Source organism: Macaca fascicularis, chromosome 10, assembly GCF_037993035.2.
Source record: "Macaca fascicularis isolate 582-1 chromosome 10, T2T-MFA8v1.1".
Classification (NCBI taxonomy): domain Eukaryota; kingdom Metazoa; phylum Chordata; class Mammalia; order Primates; family Cercopithecidae; genus Macaca; species Macaca fascicularis.
In genome coordinates this window covers 73,265,341-73,288,143 of record NC_088384.1, presented here as the reverse complement: position 1 = coordinate 73,288,143, position 22,803 = coordinate 73,265,341, and the positions used below count along the sequence as shown (strand labels likewise).

Sequence of the window (22,803 nt, the reverse complement as noted above, 5' to 3'; positions counted from 1 at the left end):
GGCTAGCTTTGTTTAATGTTATAGTATGTCTGCCTGGAAATTGTTTTTAAAATATTTTTAGTAATTTGCAACCTTAGACTTATGTTACATTAATAGATATTAATTAAAATCCACATAATTTCTAAGAAATATAAATGACTAAAATACTAATACTAAACCTAAGTTTGAGTTTATATACTTTGGCTTTTTATTTTCACATGGCATAAAGAAACTAGAAATAATTGGGCCCATTAATAAGATGTTCTTTTGAAAGATTACGCTATAAAGAAATAGATATCTCTAGAAATTGTAAGATGATATATTCATAAAACCTGCTAGTATGCTATAGAATGCTAGCATGTGACACAGTTTACAGCTGTCTACTTCTTAAGTTTTCTTTGTAAAAGTGTATTGGTCGTTCAAATTACATTTAATACATGTAAGTTAAACTACTAAAAGTAATAAACGTGAGGAGAAACAACTCTGTATGCAAAGTATGTGAGGAATGAAGGACTTTTTTTGCTGTAGATAAGGGAAAAAGAGTGTAATTTTGTCTTAAAATGAGATTACTGGTTATTCCAGAATGAGAAAGAGGAAAAATGTAGGACGAAATCTGAATGGATATAGAAAGCTGTAGGTTTGCAGAAAAGGAATTCTTTATGTTTTCAAGCTGGCTAAGATTAAATTGATTTCTATGTAAAGGTTTTTTTTTTTTTTTTTTTTTTTTTTTAAATAACATGAGCCCAATAGCGTGCTGATATAAAACTAGAACTTGGTTTTATTTCTGTTAAAGCAAAGTTTTCTTGGAATATTGGTCTGTTCTTAATAACAGTTGTGAAAGGTTTTTCTTTCCTTTCTTTTCTTTTTTGAGATGGAGTTTCACTTTTGTTTCCCAGGCTGGAGTGCAATGGCGCGATCTCGGCTCACTGCATCCTCCGCCTCCTGGGTTCAAGTGATTCTCATGCCTCAGCCTCCTGAGTAGCTGGGATTACAGGCATGTGTCACCATGCCCGCCTAATTTTGTATTTTTAGTAGAGATGGAGTTTCTCCATGTTGGTCAGGCTTATCTTGAACTTCCGACCTCAGGTGATCTGCCCGCCTTGGCCACCCAAAGTGCTGGGATTACAGGCACGAGCCATCATGTCCGGCTGCCTCTTTGCCTTTCAAGTAATCTGCCTAGGAAACAAAAATTCTGTGCCTTATCAAAATAATTTATTGTGCTTTGTGTTTTCTATGTCATCTCCTTTTAAGAGAACTTAAGTATTGTTTCATAGTGATCTATGATCCTGTTTAATCAGCATTCAAATCTTTTGACATTTTTGACAGTTTTCCAAAATCAGATTCTAAATTAATTTATTGTATTCTATTTATTCTAGAATGTTGGCCAGGCTGGTCTTAACCTCAGGTGATCCACCCGCCTCGGCTTCCCAAAGTGCTGGGATTACAGGCGTGAGCCAGCGTGCCCAGCCCTAAATGAATTATTAATCTTGGACTGACCTTGAGATTTCCCATAGGTCCCCTGGAAAATGTCAAAGGATTTGTTCTTTCACCTAGTAAAAATATTGTTTGTTTGATATACTAAATTATGTGGGAAGCATTGTCAAGTAAAAAGTGATGCTTAAGCTTTTCTAGGTTATATTTGTATGGGTAAATATTAATAATAATAACATTCCAGAAATTATGTGAATTTCATAGACATTTGCCAATACCCTCATTGTCCATCATATGTCCTTGTATATACTGTTATCATCATAATGCCAACTATTATTTAAATATTTAAATATTGTGTGCCACAAAAATAACCTAGTTCCCTCATCAGTTTTATCATTTTTATAATGAACAGAGTTTAACCATAGACATTTTAAGTCTTTTATTATCCACAGATAGTTTTTCTTTTACTCTGATTCTTCCTGAAAGCTCCTGTAATCAGCTTATAAGCCAGAATGCTTCATTTTCAACACAACTGATTGTCTTAGAGACCTATGGAAAGGACCATGCCAGGAACTCTGGGGTGTAGCCTTCGAATGGCATTGCTTAGATACTTGTAGACCATACCACTGGAATGAGTATGGATTTCCGCAGCTACTAGAGAAGCTGACTCATAAAACTGCTAACCCGGGATAAAGCAGAAGATTCAATTACATGGGGCAGAATAAACTAATAAATAAGATAATTTTTGTGGTTATTGTTTTGGAATATTTCTCATTCTTTAATGTCTTATTTAAGGAGCATTTTTTTTCCTGTTTTCTAATGCTTTCTGTAACTCATGACAATTTAGTAGGTTATGCTTTTGTAAAAAGAGATGAAACATATTTTCTTCCAACCTGATCCCTCCAGAATTCAGAAACACTTATTGAGTATTCTAATTCTCAATGGCATTACGATTATTTGGATAAGTTCAATAAGATTCTGTCTTCCTTGTAACAGGACATACTTGGAAAAATCAGTTTATAACCAAGGCTTTGACTGGGATGTTTGAGAATTTTTGAATATTTGAGAATGATGCATTGAATCAGATACATCCAGACACTTTTAAGGCACAAAGACTTTATGGAGTCAATGCTTACAAAGTCCTCTTGGGAAACTGGCCTGGTACCTGGCTTATTGCCTGCCATCTTATACATTTTCTCAATTCTTCTAGTTTCCTCTGATAGCCTACTACAAGTCTCCAGACTAACATTTTTAATTTCTCCCCACCTTCCTCACTTGGCATCACTGAGAACTAAAATTGTCTTTTTCCCAGAAGGGGACAGTTAACACTGTCTTCTTAAGCAAAGTTTAGTCAGGTTTCTCTAAGTCTTTTTTGTGTCTAGGCCCCATTCTTGCAATACTTGCATAGCCCAGTTTCAGCAAGAATCTTGCTAAGTTAGTTAAGAGAAAATGTCTTACCCTTGATATCAGATCACCCTTGATACTTGGTCAAATTGCTCATCCCCCACCAGGCAATATGTGATCACCCTGGCTTGCCTTCAGCAAGAATACTGTTAAGGCCCTATAACCAGAATCCCCCTATGTTTCCTCTTAGTTATTTTCCATCCACTCACCTCCATCCTGCTCCTTGGCTATAAATCCCTGCTTGTTATTGCTGTATTTGGAATTGATCCCAGTTCTATACTGAGGTCTCTTTCCTTTACTGTAATAGTTACTGAATAAAATCTGTTTTTACTGCTTTAATCACTTCCAGTTCCGGTTTTCTTTGACATTATCAAAAGTATACGATACGGAAGAGCAATTACTGTCACGTGTTTACACTGACAGATATTTCAACTTGCAGTTGTCAGTGATGCACAAAGCCTGAGTTGGTGCTTTGTGTACGTAGAGAATGTCCATGAGGGAGATATACTTGACAACTTTTTGTCCTATTTATTACTGAAAACCTAGGGTACGGAAAAAGATACATTGAGCTTTGTGTGTGAAGAGGAAGGCAACACATTGCTATGCAAATAAAAGAGGTGGCCTCTAAGTGGTAATTTATATTGTATTTGCAAAGAATAGTTGGTGGTCAAAAAATACTCCCATTAGGTTTTGATTTATTGTTGAAGGAAATACTGCTAATTATTAGTCCTATCAAGCTGTAGCCTTTAAGTATGTACATACCTTTTTCGCATACTATGTGAGGAATTGGGCCGTAAGTATAATCTGACTGTTGAGGAAAGAAGAGTCTCCTGTTAGTTTTTAAAATGAGAGACAATTAAAATATTCCCTCATAATGCTGACATTCAAGTAAAGACTATTTTGAGTAACTTACTTGAGTGACATGTCACAGCAGTATGTTTATTCATTATGTTGAATTGTTTGAACTTTCACTTCAGTCTCAAAATATTCCATTTAAAAAATTTGCAGATGACAGATTAGAGTTTCTTTTTAAAAAACTGAACGGTGGTATAAAAATGGTTTAAACGTCAATGTTTTCCCATACCTTTCTTTTTCTTTTTTTTTTTTGAGACGTAGTCTCCATCTGTCGCCCAGGCTGGAGTGCAGTGGCACGATCTCGGCTCACTGCAACCTCCACCTCCCAGGTTCCAGTGATTCTCCTGCCTCAACCTCCCAAGTAGCTAGGACTACAGGCACGTGCCACCATGCCTGGCTCTTTTTTTTTTTTTTTTTTTTTTAGTAGAGACAGATTTTCACTGTGTTAGCCAGGATGGTCTTGATCTCCTGACCTTGTGATCTGCCCACCTCAGCCTCTGAAAGTGTTGGGATTACAGGTGCGAGCCACCGTGCCTAGCCCTCCCATACCTTTCTTTTATAATTACTTTTGAGAAAGAAACACATGACTTGTCTCATATGTTTAAAAATTCTATCACTACAGATGTGATGTTACTTACATAATGCTTCATGAGAAAATGAAATAATACTTTTTAGAGCTAAAACCAGTTAAAGAATAATTAGGAAATCTATTTACTCTGTCTCCCAAGTTGAAATGGTCTTTCTGCATTCATTTATAAGTCTGTCAATTTAATGCCTGATAGAGTTCTGAAACATCTTCAGTGATGAATCTTTATAATTTCTAGGTTCACAATAGTCTAAATATGCATTTTTCTCTGACAAAGCCACCAAATGTTTATTGTCATTTAATAATCATTAATGGAGAATCAAGAGTTTATAATTTAGTTAATCACAATAGAAACTAGTTGGATGTGGAACTGAAGGACTTGTGGCTCAGAGTCTTTGTCATTGGGTCAGGTGTTGACAATTTGATAAGAGCACAAACAAAATATAGTCTCTTTCACTGATAAGGAATAATAAATAGATTGATATTTTATTTAAAATAAAATATTTTGAAAAAATATCTTACTATTGTGGTCCATGGATGCTGAAATAATATTTGTCACCTTTGTTAAAAAAAAAAAAAAAAAAAAAAGGTAGTGTTGGCCAGGCGCGGTGGCTCGCGCCTGTAATCCCAGCACTTTGGGAGGCTGAGGTGGGTGGATCAACTGAAGTCAGGAGTTCAAGACCAGCCTGGCCAACATGGTGAAACCCCATCTCTGCTAAAAAGAGCTGGACGTGGTGGCGGGTGCCTCTAATCCCAGTTACTTGGGAGGCTGAGGCACGAGAATCGCTTGAACCTGGGAGATGGAGGTTGCAGTGAACTGAGACCACGCCATTGCACTCCAGCCTGGGCAACAAGAACGAAACTCCGTCTCAAAAAAAAAAAAAAAAAAAAAGATTGTGTTTGTTGATCACTTACTATGAGGCAAACATTTTAAGTGTCATGAACTCATGTTAACTGTGAAGGAGCCAGTAGTTTACAAACTGATGCATGGAGGAAATAACTTATTCAAACTCACCCAGCTGTTTATTGGCAGAATTAGGATTTTAACAGAGTCAGTCTGGTAGTAAAGTCTGCTCTGACCCACTATCTGGCAGAGATAAATAGTACTGTAGGAGTCCCTGAGAGGTCAACTCAAGTATAAGTATTTTATATTTTGAGGTTTCATAAAGTTTTTCTCTACTTCATTAACATACAAGTTGCCCACATTATTCTCCTTCTCATTATTACTACAACCAGTTGAGTATTTTGATTAGAATACTTCTGGGAGAGAAGTGGTTGCTAAGAAGGGAATGCTTTATAGACAGAGAAAGGATCATTTTTATGGTCACAGGTTATTTTCTAGTCTTGGCCAAATTTTCTTTTTGGTGGGGGGACTATTGTGGTCCAAAGACAATTTAGGTGACTCATAACCTATCACCTCTAATCCCCCAGATGTCTCAAAATTGCATGCTTATGAGAGTATCTCAATGAGTGAATAGCAGTATCTCCTCGCATTAAAAATTTACACATATCATAAATACTTTTAAAAATCAGAGTATCTCAGTGAGTGAATAGCAGTATCTCCTTGCATGAAAGATTTACACATATCATACTTTAATATAAATAAATTAAAAAATACAGATCAGCTTTCCTATAAGTATATTAAAAACCTTTTTATGAATAGCAATTTAAAATATTTTAAAACATTTATTTTGCACAGCTTTGTTTACTAGGTTTAATTTATCTTATTACTATTTGTTAAAAATAAATGGAAATTCAAGTTTATAGTCTTGCTCTAAATCATTTAAAAAAAATCAGATTTCAGAATGTAATGTTTTTGGCTTGTTTTAAATATACCTGCTTGCTGGCTCTTGTGTGTTGGGGTAAAGCTTTCTTTTTAAAATCTAGTAGCGCCCTCTAGAGCAAAAGGTAAAATACAATTTGATAAGAAAGGAGCAGTTTAACAAATTCAAATATTCTCCTTGAAATATCCTATCCGGAGTAATAGTTTGTTACTTAGAAGTACCAAAGAGCTGGCCAGACATGGTGGCTCATGCCTTTAATACCAGCACTTTGGGAGGCCGAGGTGGGCAGATCACTTGAGGTTGGAAGTTCAAAACCAGCCTGGCCAACATTGCGAAACCTCGTCTCTACTAAAAATACAAAAATTAGATGGGCATGGCATGGTGGCTTATGCCTGTAATTCCAGCTACTTGGGTAGTGGGGGAGAGGTGGGCGGGGCTGAGGCAGGAGAATCTATTGAACCCGGGAGACAGGAGTTGCAGTGAGCCGAGATCACACCACTGTAGCACTCTAGCCTGGGTAATAGAGTGAGATTCCCTCGCCAAAAAAAAAAAAAAAAAAAAAAAGAAGTAGCAAAGAGCTGAACCTAAATTTTTTTTGCTCAAATATATATATATATATTCTTATCAAGGATGCCTTTTAGGTAAGTTCTTCTTACCTAACATTAAAGATTGAAACATCTTTTCCTTACCTCCTTGTGAATGTAATGGTATGTAATTTTATTTTAGAATGGATATTTTACTAAAATTACCCATAAGTATTGAATTTCTTGTTGACCAATATAACATACTAAAATTTTATTGTATGTCCATTTTGTATGTGATAGTGTGTTTGTTGTGAGAATTACAAAATAGAGAATAATCCACACCCCTCGTACTTACGCTCTTATTTCCACTTGTTTTTTGTAGTAGAGCATGACACATATTGGGTCTTGTAGTAGTCTTGAGTAAAAAATCATCTTGATTAAATTAATTAATAATATTATTATTGATATATATCCATTTTCTATTACAGAAGAAAATACTCAGGAAACATCCCAGGTGAAGAAAAGTTTGACTGAAAAAGTTTCTCTCTATAGAGGCGACATCACATTGCTAGAGGTAGATGCTATAGTCAATGCTGGTGAGTAGGTGATTTTTCTGTGATGTGTTTGTTATATAAGTATTATTTCAAAATATTTTTTATAATTAAGAATGTAAGTATTTTAGAAAAAAATGCTTTCTGAAGTATAAATGTCTATTCTGTTTCTCTTCTTGATTAAACACATTGGAGATCTGTGTTTTTGTATGTTCTGCAATTAATGTGCATCTACGGTGAAAGGTGCTAGGTTGAGATTAGGATACTGGACCACTGGAAAAGTGACAGATTGTTGCAGAAAGTTCTTCAGAAAGAACTTTAGCAAGTATATATATTATTGTTACTTTCATAGCTTGAATTAATAGTTGGCCAACATAAATACAAGCTCATCAAGCTTTTTTTCTTCTTTTGAATAGGTTGTCAGGCAATGATTGAACTGTGTAAGACAAAAGTGAAAATATAAAGAAATTATTTCAGTGATTTCAAAACTTAAGTTGTTTGGGTTCCGCTTTTCATTTTCATCATGAAATGCTTAATTTTAACCAGCATATTTTAATTATTTTTAATAATTAATTGTCTAGTTAATTTTCCTATTTCAACATTGGGAAAAATTTAACAGATGTTATATTTTATTATGTGGCTATATATCAAAAAAGATGTAATAGCTGTGATTCTATAAAAATATTGTAAATGAGAGGATATTTAATGGTTTTAATTTATGTTTTGTAAAGTTAGGCTGTTTGAAGGTTGCAAGTGTCAATTAAAAACAAATCTGGACTTAGGTAAGGAGAGGCTTTATCTAAATAGACTATTACAATAAAAGGAAGAGGATGATTCCAATAGCGGGAGGCAGAATATTGTGTTATCGGGGATGTTTTTCCCTGAGGTCAGCTGGTTCTGGGGAATGGCCGTTAAGGAGGGGTGGCTCACCTTCCATTGCTTCAGGGTGGACCAAAGTTCAGGGGTTTCAAGGAAGGAGAGGAGCCTGACTAAAGTTTGGTCGGGTCGTTGGTGGGCATTGACCAACCAGAATGGCAAATGGGGACAAAGAGTTTGGCTAATCATGTGTGAGACAGAGAATGGGAATTTGGAAAGTCCGTTTCTGGCCTTGTCATTTGGCTGCAAGATGGTCATCTGTTAGTTTTATCTAGTAAGCCTGTTCCCAGAACACAAAAGGATAGGGGTAATTTCTTGACTGTGACTCTTTCCAAGAGTACAGAGTTCAGGTGAAGTTCAGTGTTATCTCCAGGTTCCCTGTGGTGATAATAAATTCACACAGGATAGTAGGAAAATGCATTGGCAGGCGAACAGAAGGGTCTAATGGAGAACTGAAACATTGTTCAAGGATATTGTACAGCTCTGGCAATTGAGCAGAAAGTTCAGAATACTGGTCTGCTTGTTGTTCCCTTAGAATTGGGTATCAGTTACAGCGGGGCACGGTGACTCATGCCTGTAATCCCAGCACTTGGGGAGGTCGAAGTGGGTAGATCACTTGAAGTCAGGAATTCAAGACCAGCCTGGCCAACATGGTGAATCCCATCTCTACCAAAAAATACAAAAATTAGCCAGGTATGATGGCGAGCGCCTGTAGTCCCAGCTACTCGGGAAGCTGAGGCAGGAGAATCGCTTGAACCTGGGAGGTGGAGGTTGCAGTGAGCTGAGATCATACCACTGCACTCCAGCTTGGGTGACAGATTGAGACCCTGTCTCAAAAAAAAAAAAAAAAAAAAAAAGGGATTGGATGTCAGTTGCTTTGTACCATAGCTGCTTTGCCGTAATCAAGGCTCAGTTTTCTCCTTTTCTTCTGATGCTTCTGCACTTCCTTTCTCCTTTGCTGCTTCTGCTGCCTGTCTAAAATGTAAAGTCTTCTTGAGAGAGGAGGCTGGGTCATTTAATCGCCACCCAATATGACTCACTCTTTCATCCTCAGGTTACCTCATAGGATACAGGTCTCCCTTATATGTAGTATCTGTGGATTGTTCATTTGTGGCCCTGGGTATCAAGATGCTTTCTCTGTCCCGTGGGGCCTCTGGGGGAAGACAGGCCCTTAGAAAGGGTCTCAGGAAGTCCTCTCCAGTAGTTTTAATAAGATATCACTATAGATAGTAATTTAATGTATATGCCCTAAATTCTATAAATATATGAACTTTAATTTTAAAACATTTAAAAGATCATGTGTGTATATATATATAAAAGATCATGTGTGTGTATATATACATAAAAGATATATATGTATATATATCTTTATATATACATCTATGTGTGTATATATAAAATATATATATGTGTATATATACATAAAAGATATATGTATATATGTATATATATCTTTTATGTATATACACACACACATATGATCTTTTATATATACACACATATGTATCTATATACACATGATCTTTTAAATTTTTAAAAATTAAAGCTCTGCCGGGTACAGTGGCTCACGCCTGTAATCCCAGTATTTTGGGAGGCCAAGGCAGGTGGATCATGAGGTCAAGAAATCAAGACCATCCTGGCAACATGATGAAACCCCATCTCTACCAAAAATTCAAAAATGAGCCTGGCTTGGTGGTGTATGCCTGTAAGTCCCAGCTACTCGGGAGGCTGAGGCAGGAGAATTGCTTGAACCCGGGAGGCAGAGGTTGCAGTGAGTCGAGATCATGCCACTGCACTCCAGCCTGGCGACAGAGTGAGACTCCATCTCAAAAAAAAAAAAAAAGTTAAAGCTCATTTATTTATAGAATTTAGGGCATATACATCAATATATATAGACACATAAAAATATATATTTATACACACATATCTTTTAAATTTTAAAAAATGTATGTATATATGTACATATGTATATAAATACACTGTCAGCCTTCCTGTATGTTCTTGTAATTTCTAACCATTACTCCTAGTTCTGTCCTGAGGAAGTACAATTGATCATATCTATTTCCTTTTTAAATACTTGAAGATCACTCTCACAGGTTTTCTCCTTCTTGTTGTTAAGATAACATTGATTTTGCCATGTTAGCACACACTTAATAAGAGTAATAATGGTCTTTTCTTGGTTTTGCTATCTTCCCATGGAAGGCACACATTAGTACCATTTTTCTCTTTTTGTGTCAACTCCTAAAGCAATGTCATCTCCTTCTTAAACATATTTAATACTGTGTATTTGTTAAATTGAATTATTTAATATATGGAATTGAATTTGTAGATCTCTGACTAATGGGACATTCAGCCTTGGAAACTTGACACAGTGAACCAATTGGCTCTGTTTTTTGTTTTATCTGATCAATTAATAAAAATATTTTGGGAGTAATTATCGAAATAAAATAAAATGGTGCAAAACAGAAGAACATCATTAACTACGTCATCACTATTTTGTTCTTTTAAATATTATCTTGCTCTTTCCTAAATGTATAACTTTTCATAGCTGCTGCATAATATATAAGGGTATGATGAATTTATATGAAGACAGGCAGCAACTTTTGCTTACTCCCAAAATGATTTGGTAATTTTAACTCACCTCTCTGGCTGTGATGATTGTAATTTGGCCATGTTTTGCGTCTCACAAGAATAGTCTCATCAGGAAGATCCCAGGTAGATGAAAAAGGGATGCCAAGTGAATATACACTGTAATGGCTCTATTTACAGCTTTCTACTGTGCAGTTTGTTTGCCTAGTGTGGAAGGAGTGGAACAGCTGTTAACTTTTCAAGTGAACAAGGCAACATGGCAGGAAACTATAGAACTGCCTCTACTGGAAGGGGAGTGAAAAACAGTACCCCTAGTCACTATGCCAAAGCAACCCCGTCACCTCCTGTTAGACTTCTGAAGTGCTCTTTTCATGACCATATTAGTACATTGGAACACCTGGTCTTAGTTGCTATGAATGAAATGATTTCATATTTTAAACTTCTTTCTAATAATGTGTGTTTTGAACTGCCTTAACCTCTTTAAATATGACCCAGGATGGACTTCTTGTGTATTATATTCTTCTCTCTAGGAAATTATGCATGTTTAGTATGTTTTAAATAAAACAGATTTTGCAAGCATTATAGTACACAGGGCGGTAGCACAAGTTTAGAGTTAGGCAGACCTGGGTTCAAAATTCAGGTTATCATAACCAAGGCCATTTTTTATTTAAACTTTTTATTTTGAAATAACGATAGAAAAGACAAAAATAGCAGAGTCCTATGAACCCTGTGTAAACTTCTCTCAGTGGTGGCTTTGTATATAGCTATAGTACAACATCAAAAGCAGATTTAAAAAAATAATTTATTTTAGATTCAGGGAGTACTTGTACACTCGTTACATGGTATATTCACATGCTGAAGTTTGGAGTATGATTGATCTTGTCACCCAGGTAATGAGCGTAGTACCCAATAGTTACTTTTTCAACCCTTGCCCCTTCTTTTCCTTCCACCTTAGTAGTCCCCAGTGTGTGTTGTTGCCATTTTTATGTCCGTGTTTACCCAATGTCAAAACCAAAAATTGATACTGTTACATTACTGTTATCTAGACTACAGACTTTATTCAGTTTTAACCATTTTTAAACTTGCATTCATGTGAATGTGTGTATATGTGTGTGTAGTTCTTTGTAGTTTTATTTAATGCATAGAGTCATGCGACCACCACCACAATCTAGATACAGAACTATTCCATTATCATAAAAGAACTCCCTCATGCTGTCCGGGTGTGGTGGCTCACGCCTGTAATCCCAGTACTTTGGGAGGTCGAGGTGGGTGGATCATGAGGTCAGGAGTTCAAGACCAGCCTGGCCAAGATGATGAAACCCCGACTCTTTTAAAAATACAAAAATTAGCTGGGTGCAGTGGCAGGTGCCTGTAATCCCAGCTAATCTGGAGGCTGAGGCAGGAGAATTGCTTGAACCCAGGAGGTGGAGGTTGCAATGAGCTGAGATTGCACCATTGCACTCTAGCCTGGGCAACAGAGCAAGACTCCATCTCAAAAAAAAATAAAGAACCCCCTCTTGCTGCCACCTTTGTGTTTATATCCACCCATCTGCCTCCCTCCCTGTTTTCCATCTCTACCGTTTTATCGTTTTTAGGATGGAATATAATTCTAAAAAGACGTAATCAATAATGCTGCAGTGAACATGCCACTACTGATACCCTTTGTCATACTGATTTCAGTTGCTTTGGATACCTAGAAGTAGAATCAATGGATCATATGGCAGTTTTATTTTTGGCTTGTTGAGGAACCTCCATGGTGTTTTCCTCTGTTAACGTACGTTCCCAACAGTGTGCAGGAGTTCTCTTTTCTCTGCATCCTCACCAACACTTGTTCTGTTTCAGCATGACAAAAGCCATTCCAACAGGTGTGAAATGATATCTCATTGTGGTTTCCATTTGTGCCTCCCTAATGATTAGTGGTGCTGAGCATTTTTTTCATGTACTTGTTGGTCATTTGCATGTCTTCTGAGAAATGTCTGTTCAGGTCCTTTGCATGATTTTTAATGGGGTTGTTTTCTTACTGTTGAGTTCTTTAAGTTCTTTATATATTTTGGCTATTAACTCTTTTTCAGAAGTATTCTTTGCAAATATTTTCTCCCATTTTGTGGTTGTTTCTTCACTTTGTTAATTGTTTCCTTTGCTGTGCAGAAGCTTTTTAGTTTGAGGCTGTCCCATTTGTCTGTTTTGCTTTCATTGCCACAGAAATTGCACTTACAGTAGAGAGGATGGTTACCAGAGGCTGGAGGGGGATTGGAGGAAGGGAGTGGGGAGTTTCTCAAAAGTTACAAAGTTTTAGATACACAGGAGGAATAGGTTTTGAGATTTATCTCATAGCAGGGTATCTGTAATAAATAATAATGTATTATATATTTCAAAATAACTAAGGAAGTAAATTTCAAATATCTCACCATAAAAAATGATAGATAAGTGAGGTGATGGATGTGTTAATTAGTTTGGCTTAATCATCCACATTGTGTATACATATATCAAAACATCACATTGTACCCCATAAACATATACAATGATTGGTCAATCAAAATAATAATAATAATAATAATAAAGTCATATAAATGGAATTATACAGCATGTAATCTTTTAAGGTTGCCTTTTTTCACTAAACATAATGCCCTGAGGGCCATTCAGATTGTATTAATGAATTAATGAATTTATATATTTATCAATTCAATAATTGTGCATTCCTTTTTATTGTTGAGTAGTAGTTCATTGCATAGATGTACCAGAGTTTATTCAACCATTCACCCATTGAGGGACATTTGGAATCTTTTCAGTATTTTGCTGTTACCAATAAAGTTTTTATGAACATTTATGTACATGTTTTTATATGACCATACATTTTTGTTTCTCTGGGATAGACATCCAAGAATGTGATTACTAGGTTACATGTAAGTGCATGTTTAGTTTTATAAGAAACTGCTAAACTGTTTTTCGTAGTAGCTGTACAATTTTACATTCTTACCAGCAATGTGTGAGAGGTTCAGTTTTTCTACATCCTTGCCAGCATTTGATGGTGTAATTATTTCTTATTTTAGCTGTTGTAATAGGTATGTATTAATAGCTAATCATGTTTTTAATATTTATTTTTTATTTTTAAATTTTTTTCTCTGCTCTTTGAATCAGCATCATCATGGTTTTAATTGTGTTTCCCTAAAGGTTAATGATGTCAAACACCTGTCCATATGCTTATTTGCCACCTGTATATCAGTTCATATCTTGTGCCGTTTTGTAATGGGTCTCAGTGATATTTTTGAAGTTTGGGCATTTTTATTTTTTAAGGCCCCACCCTAAATCATATTGATATATACTGAAATATACTACAGTCCACATCCAACACAGTCCATACTTAAGGGTTGGATGATAGTTAGTTAATATAGTGGCATGTTTTATAGATATTTAGGTAAACATTAATTTTGATTTTGTACGTTTCATATTTTGGAAACCTAAATTATCTTTTTCTAGACTCTTGAAAAGCTTGTTGGTGTTATGCTCATAGTACTAATTATAAATTACCCTGCTGACATCAGCTTGATTGGGCAAATTATTCAACCCTTTAATCCTCACTTTTTGAATCTATAAATAGGGATAATACTAGTAATTAAGATCAGACAGATGTTGTAAGTAATGTGTGAAAAATACATAGCACAGTTCTCGCACAAAATATGTACTTGGTATATTTTAGCTATGGTATTTATTTTTGTATGGCTACTGAATGGATTTCATAATACTGCTGTCTTTTCTGAGAGAACTCAGGTTAGTAGAGGAAATGTAGGATATCTTCTGTGTTTATTAGCATTCAGATTTTCCACTATGCAGAGCCAGTTTTCCCCTGAAAAGCACTGGTGCTCAAGCTAGAGCAGCTGCTTTCTTCGTGAGCAGGTTTCAAAATTCCACGTATTTTTATATGGATTTGTCTAGTTACTAATGTATAATTGACACTTATCTGTATGTCTTTTACGTTTGACTCTCTTTTACCTTATTTTTTAAAGACAGGAGTCTCACTCTGTCACTCAGGCTGGAATGCAGTGGCATAATCATAGCTCAATGCAGGCTTGAGCTTCTGAGCTCAGCGATCTTCCTGCCTCAGCCTCCCAAGTGCTAGGACTACAAGCACGTGCCACCATGCCTGGCTAATTAATTTTTCTTTTTCTTTTTTTTTTTTTTTGTAGAGACAGAGTCCTGCTGTGTTTCCTAGGGTGGTCTTGAACTCCTAGCTTCAAGCGATTCTCCTATCTAGACCTCCCAAAGTACTGGGATTATAGGTGTGAGCCACCTCGCCTGGCCTTTGCTTTGATTCTGTTTTTAATAAAGTACAAGTGTCTGTACAAAAAAGAGGTGTTTTCAGAACTAGATTGTCTGTATGTGACATTCAGATTCTGCCTCACGAAACAGTATTTTTGTAGAAAAAAATTCAGTATTTACTACGGGTAAGAGTCACGCTTTTAAATCAGTTACCTCATGGGGATGCTTGAAAACATTTTGGTACATATTCTTAGCTCTTTAGGGTTAAACAAACAGATTTTCAAATGCTGCCTACATAGAGGAGTAAGAAACATTCATTTGACAAAAAACCCCAAAAACAAACAAACCCCCCAAAACCTCCAGGAAAATGTATTGAGTGCTTATTATGAGTTAAGAACTAGGTTGAACAGTGGAGGTAAAGACAAGTAAGTAAACAATTGCTATAAAGCATGATAAAGTGTTTATTAGAGCCACGTCCAAGGTGCCATGGGCAAATACAGAAAAGCAAACAACTCAAGAAAGCAGGTGAGTGTATTTTGCATTTAGGAAACCACATGTGGCTGAGTGTGCTTGGAACAAATACAGGCAGAGGCCAGATCATGAAGTGCTTTGTATGTCACTTTCAGGGCTGAGTTTTTATTATTATTATTATTATTTTTTATCTTTTAGAAGATGGGGAGTTTTTGAAGAAATTTTTAGGGAGGGTATGTGTTAGAGAGATCCCTTTGACTGCAGTGTGAAGGATAAATTGGGGAAGGATTACGTTTGAGGGGGAGACTGGAAGCAGAAATGAAACTCTTTAACTTTGTAATAAGTACATCACTGAAGTAAGTCTGATTTTTCCCCTCCTAGCTCATAATTGTAGCTGTTGCTTCTTCTGACTCTGCCCTCTTTAATGGTGGGATGATTCTTGGATGATTATGGTTTGAATGCAGTTTGATTTGGAGTAACCTCAAAGAGCTTAAGTCTAGTGTGACTGGATTAGAGGAGACAAATAGAATCAAAGTGTATTTGTTCTTTCAACAGCTTTCTTGAATTCTCAATTTGTACAGATGACATATCAAGACACTGCTAATCTGGCTTCTGCTAAACTGTTTTCACTAAAACTGTTCCCACCAATGTCACTATAACCTCTTTTTCTTGAAGTAATGGGCCCTTTTTTGGTCCCTTATTTTCCTGAATCTCTCTATAGTATACAATACTGTTGACTACTTCATCCTTGAATGTTAATTTTCCTTTAGCTTCAATGACACATTTGGTAGTCTCCTCTCCTTAGCTATACAGCCATAACCTTCATTTAAATCACATTATTTCTTACCTAGACTATTGCAATAGACTCCTGAATGCTTTACTTGCAACCTCACCTACTCTCCAGATGCAGACAAAATGATCTTTCTTACATTACTTCTCTGTACAGCCACCTTTAGTTGCTCCCCATGGCCCGTAAGATTAAGGGCAAACTCAGCATGTCGAACAAGACTTGCCTCAATATCCCTGCCATGCCAGTCTCCAGTCCACCAATCTCTTGCCACTGACCTGCATTTTTTTTTCTGTCCCCCACCGTTTTTCTCCTTTCTCCCTCCCACCCACTTTCTCTTTCCCCCTTTTCCTCTTGGGCTTTGCACAAGCTGCTGCCTCTATCTAAAATATTACTTCTCTAAAGAATTTCTCTTCCTAGCAGTTCCAGCCTCAGTCTTTCAGCATGCCAGATGATGTTTCATCTCCTACTGGAAGCCTGGATTCCCCTCATTCAGCCTTCCAATCGAGTGTCAGGACTATGGGTTCCATAGCTTCATACACTTCTGCTAGCATAGCACATAATCTAATATCAGTTCACTTATGAAGGCCACTGAAATGATTTGGATACATTTGCTTATAAGGGATTTATCAAATTTTTACCAAAATGAAATTACAAAATTAAAAAAAAAATTATGGGAAACTTGAAGATCCCCAAGATCTTCAGATACTAGTGCGAGAAACGCAGCTGTAGAGGATAGGAAATGTGGGACTCAAGTGAGAGACTGGGAGTAAACACATAGATTAAGTTGGCATATTGATTTTATTAATATGAGTGGTAAGAGGTGTTGAGAGCTAAATGTGCTAAACTGTTATGTTAACCTAAGAGGCAAATTTAACAGATGAAGAATCATCGCCACGGAGAGGTTAAGTGATTCACCTCTGGTTATACAGCCAGTAAGTAGATCCAGAGCTTGTGTTCCTAGCATCTTTCCTATTGAATTCTTTCACACAGAAACTATGATACTATCCTAAGCCATCTATCTGTATTAAATATAGATAATTCCTTAGTTGACCTTTTGGCCCTTGGAACACTATCAACCAATATGTGATATCAGGAGTTTTTATTAAAACTATGTGGTAATTATCATCTCTATTAAATAATACCTCATCTTTTAGTCCTTCTCTAGGAATTTAACAACCACATCTTGTTTGAATTGACTATAGGTCAGTTAGTGAAGTGCTATCTGGCAGTCTGAGCAGGTCTGGAAACGTGGCCTACTGAAGTGTAGTTGACCTCCCTTTGACAGTTCATTGTAACTTTGGAAGGATTATATCCAAATATTTTAAATGCAAAAGAAAAATGTTACCTTGCTCACTGTGCAGGAATAGTAAACAATAAGATCACTCCTCTTCAAATTTTTTCAAAGTGTTTAATTTACTAGTATGTAGGAGAGAACGTATTTACAATCAGGTCTAGATAGGTACAAATAAAAGGATGAATTAAAGTTAAAAATGTCTGTGGGTCCTACCAAATTATATTGGCATACTTTTGGACTGAGAGTGGATTATTTTTTTCTCCATGTACAGATGGATTCTGTCTAATAGAAGGGATAGACCTGGAAGCAAATAGGTACAGTTCATTGTGTATAAAGTATGTATCAAGTACTCTTTGTGGATGCAAAGAGAGTTAGTAAATTATTTGTTTTAATCTCATTCCTGTGATGAATAAATTGTAATTTTGAGTGAGAATTAATTTTCAGGCCCTATATATAAGTTAGCTTACTTTTTTTTTGTTTGTTTGCTTGAGGCAGAGTCTTGCTCTGTCACCCAGGCTGGAGTGCAGTGGCACAATCTCTGCTCACCACAACATTCTCCTCCCCAGTTCAAGTGATTCTCATGCCTCTGCTTCCTGAGTAGCTGGGCTTACAGGCGGGTGGTACCACACCTGGCTAACTTTTTTGTATTTTTAGTAGAGATGGTGTTTTGCCATGTTGGCCACACTGGTCTCAAACTCCTGACCTCAAGTGATCCGCCCGTCTTGGCCTCCAAAAAGGATTGCAGGTGTGAGCCACTGCAGCTGGCTACTTTTAAAAACACTCTTTGCATATATGCCATATGGTCAGGGATTTTATTAGTTCCTTACCTTGTTGTTTGAGCCATAGAGCTAAGAACATACTTGGTCCCTTATCTTAACATTGCATGTCCTAAATTGTGTTTTGAGAGAGGATAACAGATGCATCTACTAATCTTTGGCCTCTTGTCTTTCTCCTTCCTTGACATTTACACACAAACTTTGCCCATGGGAAGTTTAGTGCCTTTCCTAGATTTCTGAGGATTTGTTTTGAGGACACTTACATTTTCATGATCACTTCTTTCTCTGTAATATGGTTCTAGTAAATTTCTGATGGCCACAGTTGCCTCCTTATTTCTTGCCATTATTGTCTTCTCTGTCTTCACTGCAGGCTTCATCCCACACTTAGAACAGCCCAATATTTCCTTTATTTCCCAAAGCACTACTAATATTATGGGTAGTAGGTATTTACTGTAATTTAAGGGTTCATCAAACAGGCCCGCCATCTTAATGCAGCTGCATGTAGGATTATCTGTTTACAGTGACTAGGTCCTTGTATAATCTTATACCAAACCCATTGGTCAAAGAGCTTTAGTCTTTGCTAGAGCTTGGGGGTAAATACATCCGTCTGATTTATGGTTCAGTATGTCATTAGAGACAATTTTACTTGTTCTGTGCCACAATCACAGAAAAATATTTTGGAGAGTATAGACTGTAGGCTGTGTTATGAAAAAGTGATGATAACTTTCTGACTGTAATCGGTTGGTTGTAGCCAAAAATTAATTCAGTTTGTCAGAAAAGTAATTTTTAAAAATGGAAAGTGAAGAAAGTTGATTTGTTTATTTTAGCTCTTCCTACCCCATACTACAAGGAGAGACATATTTTACATTGTGATTAATTATAGAGGACTTGGAGTCAGATCAATCATTATTTTAAGTATGCCTATTCAACTTCCTGGCCAAGTAACTCTGACAACTTATTTAACCTTTCTGAATCTCAGTTTTCTCATCAGCAAAATGGAGATAATATAGGTTGAATATTTCTTATCCAAAATGCTAGAAGTGTTTCAGATTTTTGTTTGGATTTTGGAATATTTGCATATACATAATGAGAAATCTTGGGGATGAGACCCAAGTCTAAACATGAAATTAATTTGTGTTCATATACACCTTATACACGTAGCCTGAAGGTATTTTTATACAATATTTTAGAATAGTTTTGTACAGTAAACAAAGTCTGTGTATGTTAAACTGTCAGAAAGCAAAGATGTCAGGTGTTGAATTTTCCACTCGTGGTGTCATATTGGCACTTAAAAGCTTTTGGATATTAGAGCATTGCAGATATTGGATTTTTGGACTAGGGATGTTCAACCTGTGGTAGGGCCTATTTCACAGGGCTGTTGTGAAAATCTAAAGAAATGATGGCCATCTAAAGAGATACAAAGTACTTCACACAGTGCCTTATGTATGGACACATCAGTAAATGGTAGCAGAATTATACTGCTTAGTTTTAATATTGGAAAAAATTTTTATATGAATGTTACAAGGTAATTATGGGTGTTTTTCAAGTCCTGTGCAAAGATATATGTAAGGCCAACTAACAGGGTTTATTCTGTGTCCTTCAACTTTAGCTGTGACAGTATTTACTTGAATTACATTTAGGAAAAGTTGTTCAATTCTGAAGTTTTATAATAAAAGTCAAGTTTCTTGACATTCTTGTAATTTGTATGAACCATTGACCAAGGAAAGGAATGGTTTTAGTGTACATTAACAATGTGTTTTTACTATATTACTTGTGAATGTCATACTTGTGTCAAAAATTGAGATGATGTCATAAAATTATATAGATAACCATTTAATAGCTGAGCATAATTTGATTAAGAATAATTGATGTAGAATATATGAATTTTTAGATAGGTAAATAACATATTAGGACTGCACAGGAGGAAAGAAATTGTACTTATTAGAAATGTTTTACTCACCTCTACTTGCTTAAAATAAATGTTATTTTTATGTATTTGTTCTGTAAAACTGAAATGAAATAAGGCATATTTGAAGTTAGAATTTAAGTTATTGGGGAAATAAGGTTAATTTACTCTCTGAAATATTTTAGGACAGAATTTACAGCAACTACTTGATTCAATTTGAAATTTCATCTCTACTAGCAAAGCATCAAAGTTTTTTGACTTTTCACAAAGTTTTTGTATTATATATTTTTTCTCTTAACTTTTTGTTGAGCAGTCATAGATCCAAACACACACACAGAAATATATAGCTTAATAAATTTTGACAAACTGTCACACCTGTGTAACAGCATCCAGATAAAAAAGCAGAATGTGGCCAGGTGCTCACGCCTGTAATCTCAACACTCTGAGGCAGGCGGATCACAAGGTCAGGAGTTCAAGACCAGCCTGACCAACATGGTGAAACCCCATCTCTACTAAAAATACAAAAATTAGCCAGGCATGGTGGCGCGTGCCTGTAATCTCAGCTACTCAGAAGGCTGAGGCAGGAGAATCACTTGAACCCAGGAGGCGCAGGTTGCGGTGAGTCAAGATCATGCCAGTGCACTCCAGCCTGGGTGACAGAGTGACACTCCATCTCAAAAAAAAAAAAAAAACAGCAGAATGTTACCAGTACCCCAGAAACCCTCTTGGCATCCCTGGTAATGAATATAGTGAAGTGTATTTACTATCTTGACTTCTAGTAATGTGGATTACTTTTGCCTGTTTTTGTATTTTAGGTAAATTGACCTATATATATTCTTTAGTGTTTGGCTGTTTTTGTTCACCATTATGCTTGCAACATTGATACATACCGTTGGTTATAGATGTAGATCATTTGTTATCATTGTTATGTAATATTTCATTGTATAAATATGTCACAACTTATATATCCTATCTACTGTTGATGAGCTTTTAAGTAGTTTCTAGTCTGGGTGTTTTACTACTGCAGTGAACATGGTAACACATTTTTGTGTGCTATTTTTGTAAATACATATCTATATATTTGTGTTGGGTCTGTATCTGGGATATTAACTATAAAATCATAGGATATATGCATATTTAACCTTAGTAGACACTGTTGTGTGGTTTAGTAGACACTTTTGTATGGTTTTCACTTTATACTTCCAGTAGCAGTGTATGAGACTTCTTATTACTCTATATCCTTGTCAACACTTATTTTCTGTGTTTTTAAAAATAGTGCATAAATTAGGTCAACTGGTAATATTTTCATTAATTTGTAAGAGATACCATGATAAATCAAATTTGATAGCAGTTTGCAGCTAACAATCCACGTTAAGCCAGCCTTTGTAAGTGAAGAAATAAAAAATGTAAATGTTATTGTCATATGGCCAAGGATAAGAAGATGGGGTTGTTTTATGTAGTTCCTATTGAGTTCATGAAAATATAAATGTATTGATTTTTCTCCCATAGATGGCAACACTTAGGAAAAAATAAACCATTGTATTATAAAAGTACTACTACTGTTATTATTACTATTACTATTAACCATCATATGGGAAGACAAAGGGAAAAAAGTTTTTGGAATGATATTCTCAAACCTGCATTTGGAATAAAAGGTAATTTTGGAAAAATGTCTCCTAAAGTCTGTTTCCATATGTGAAATATTCCATAAAGCCTGTCCTTTTGTTGAACATAGATATTTTAAAATCCTGCAATATAATCTTAAAGCCACATTCAAAATAGGTTGATATTAATAGTTTGCTTTTGTATCATAGATATGCCTTATTAATACATAATATTCATCTAATATCTTATAGTATTAATAATCTAATTTTTTTCCAGGTATAACATTGATGCATGTTTATTGATAGAAAATATAGACTAGTATAAAGCAGTAAAATGTGTCAAATTTTACTATCCAGAGATAACCACTATTAATACTTGTTTTACATCCTTATAATCTTTAAAATGCATGTATAGAGAGAGCTATAAATAGTATATTTTGCAGTAATACTATATGTGCTATATAGTAACTTGCTTTTTTCTCACTTATATAGATCAGTCATTTTCTGTATCCTTACATGTTAAGAACATGATTTTAAATGGTTATTTCTAATTTCTCAAATAAAGCTATAATGATGGTCTTTGTACCTAAATCTTTATAAGTATCTCTGATTATTTCTTCAAAATATATTACTCAGAAGGAATTACTGGATGAAAGGCTATAATATTTTTATTTAAATGATTTTGAGATCCATTACAAGAATGTTATGATATGCTTTCCCAAGAGCGATATGTAAGTGGAAATTCTTGTAAATGCTAGGTTATATCATTACAAAATAATTTGATAGTTATTAACGATCCAATTTCTTTCATTGTTAGTGATATTGAATGCTTTTCTTCTTTATGTTTATTGGCTGTTTGCATTTTTAAAAAAATTTTATGGTCATATTGCTGCCCAGATTTCTTATTGGTTATTTATCTTTTCTTAATTGGGGAAAAGCTTATTATGTATTAACAATAGTAAACCTTTGCCATGTTTGTTGGTAATACTGCATTTTCTTTGAGTTTGACATTTACTTTTCAAATGTGTTTATAGTATGAGTTTATCTTCAGACATTTACACATATTCATGTTACCAAAATCTTCAGTCTTTTTCTTATTTGTTTCTTTCTTTGGTATTGAATTTAA

General features: G+C 35.4%; 1 protein-coding gene across 5 annotated transcripts in view; it reads left to right on the top strand.

Moving 5' to 3' along the window:
- The window catches only part of MACROD2 (mono-ADP ribosylhydrolase 2), a 2,109,916-nt gene that overhangs the window by 79,432 nt on the left and 2,007,681 nt on the right, over positions 1-22,803 (top strand). For all 5 annotated transcript variants that reach the window (XM_065522745.2, XM_045364082.2, XM_005568324.4 and 2 more), the window contains one exon: positions 7,052-7,159. In XM_065522745.2, coding sequence (XP_065378817.1) covers positions 7,052-7,159 — 108 coding nt within the window. The remainder of the gene's footprint in view (positions 1-7,051; positions 7,160-22,803) is intronic.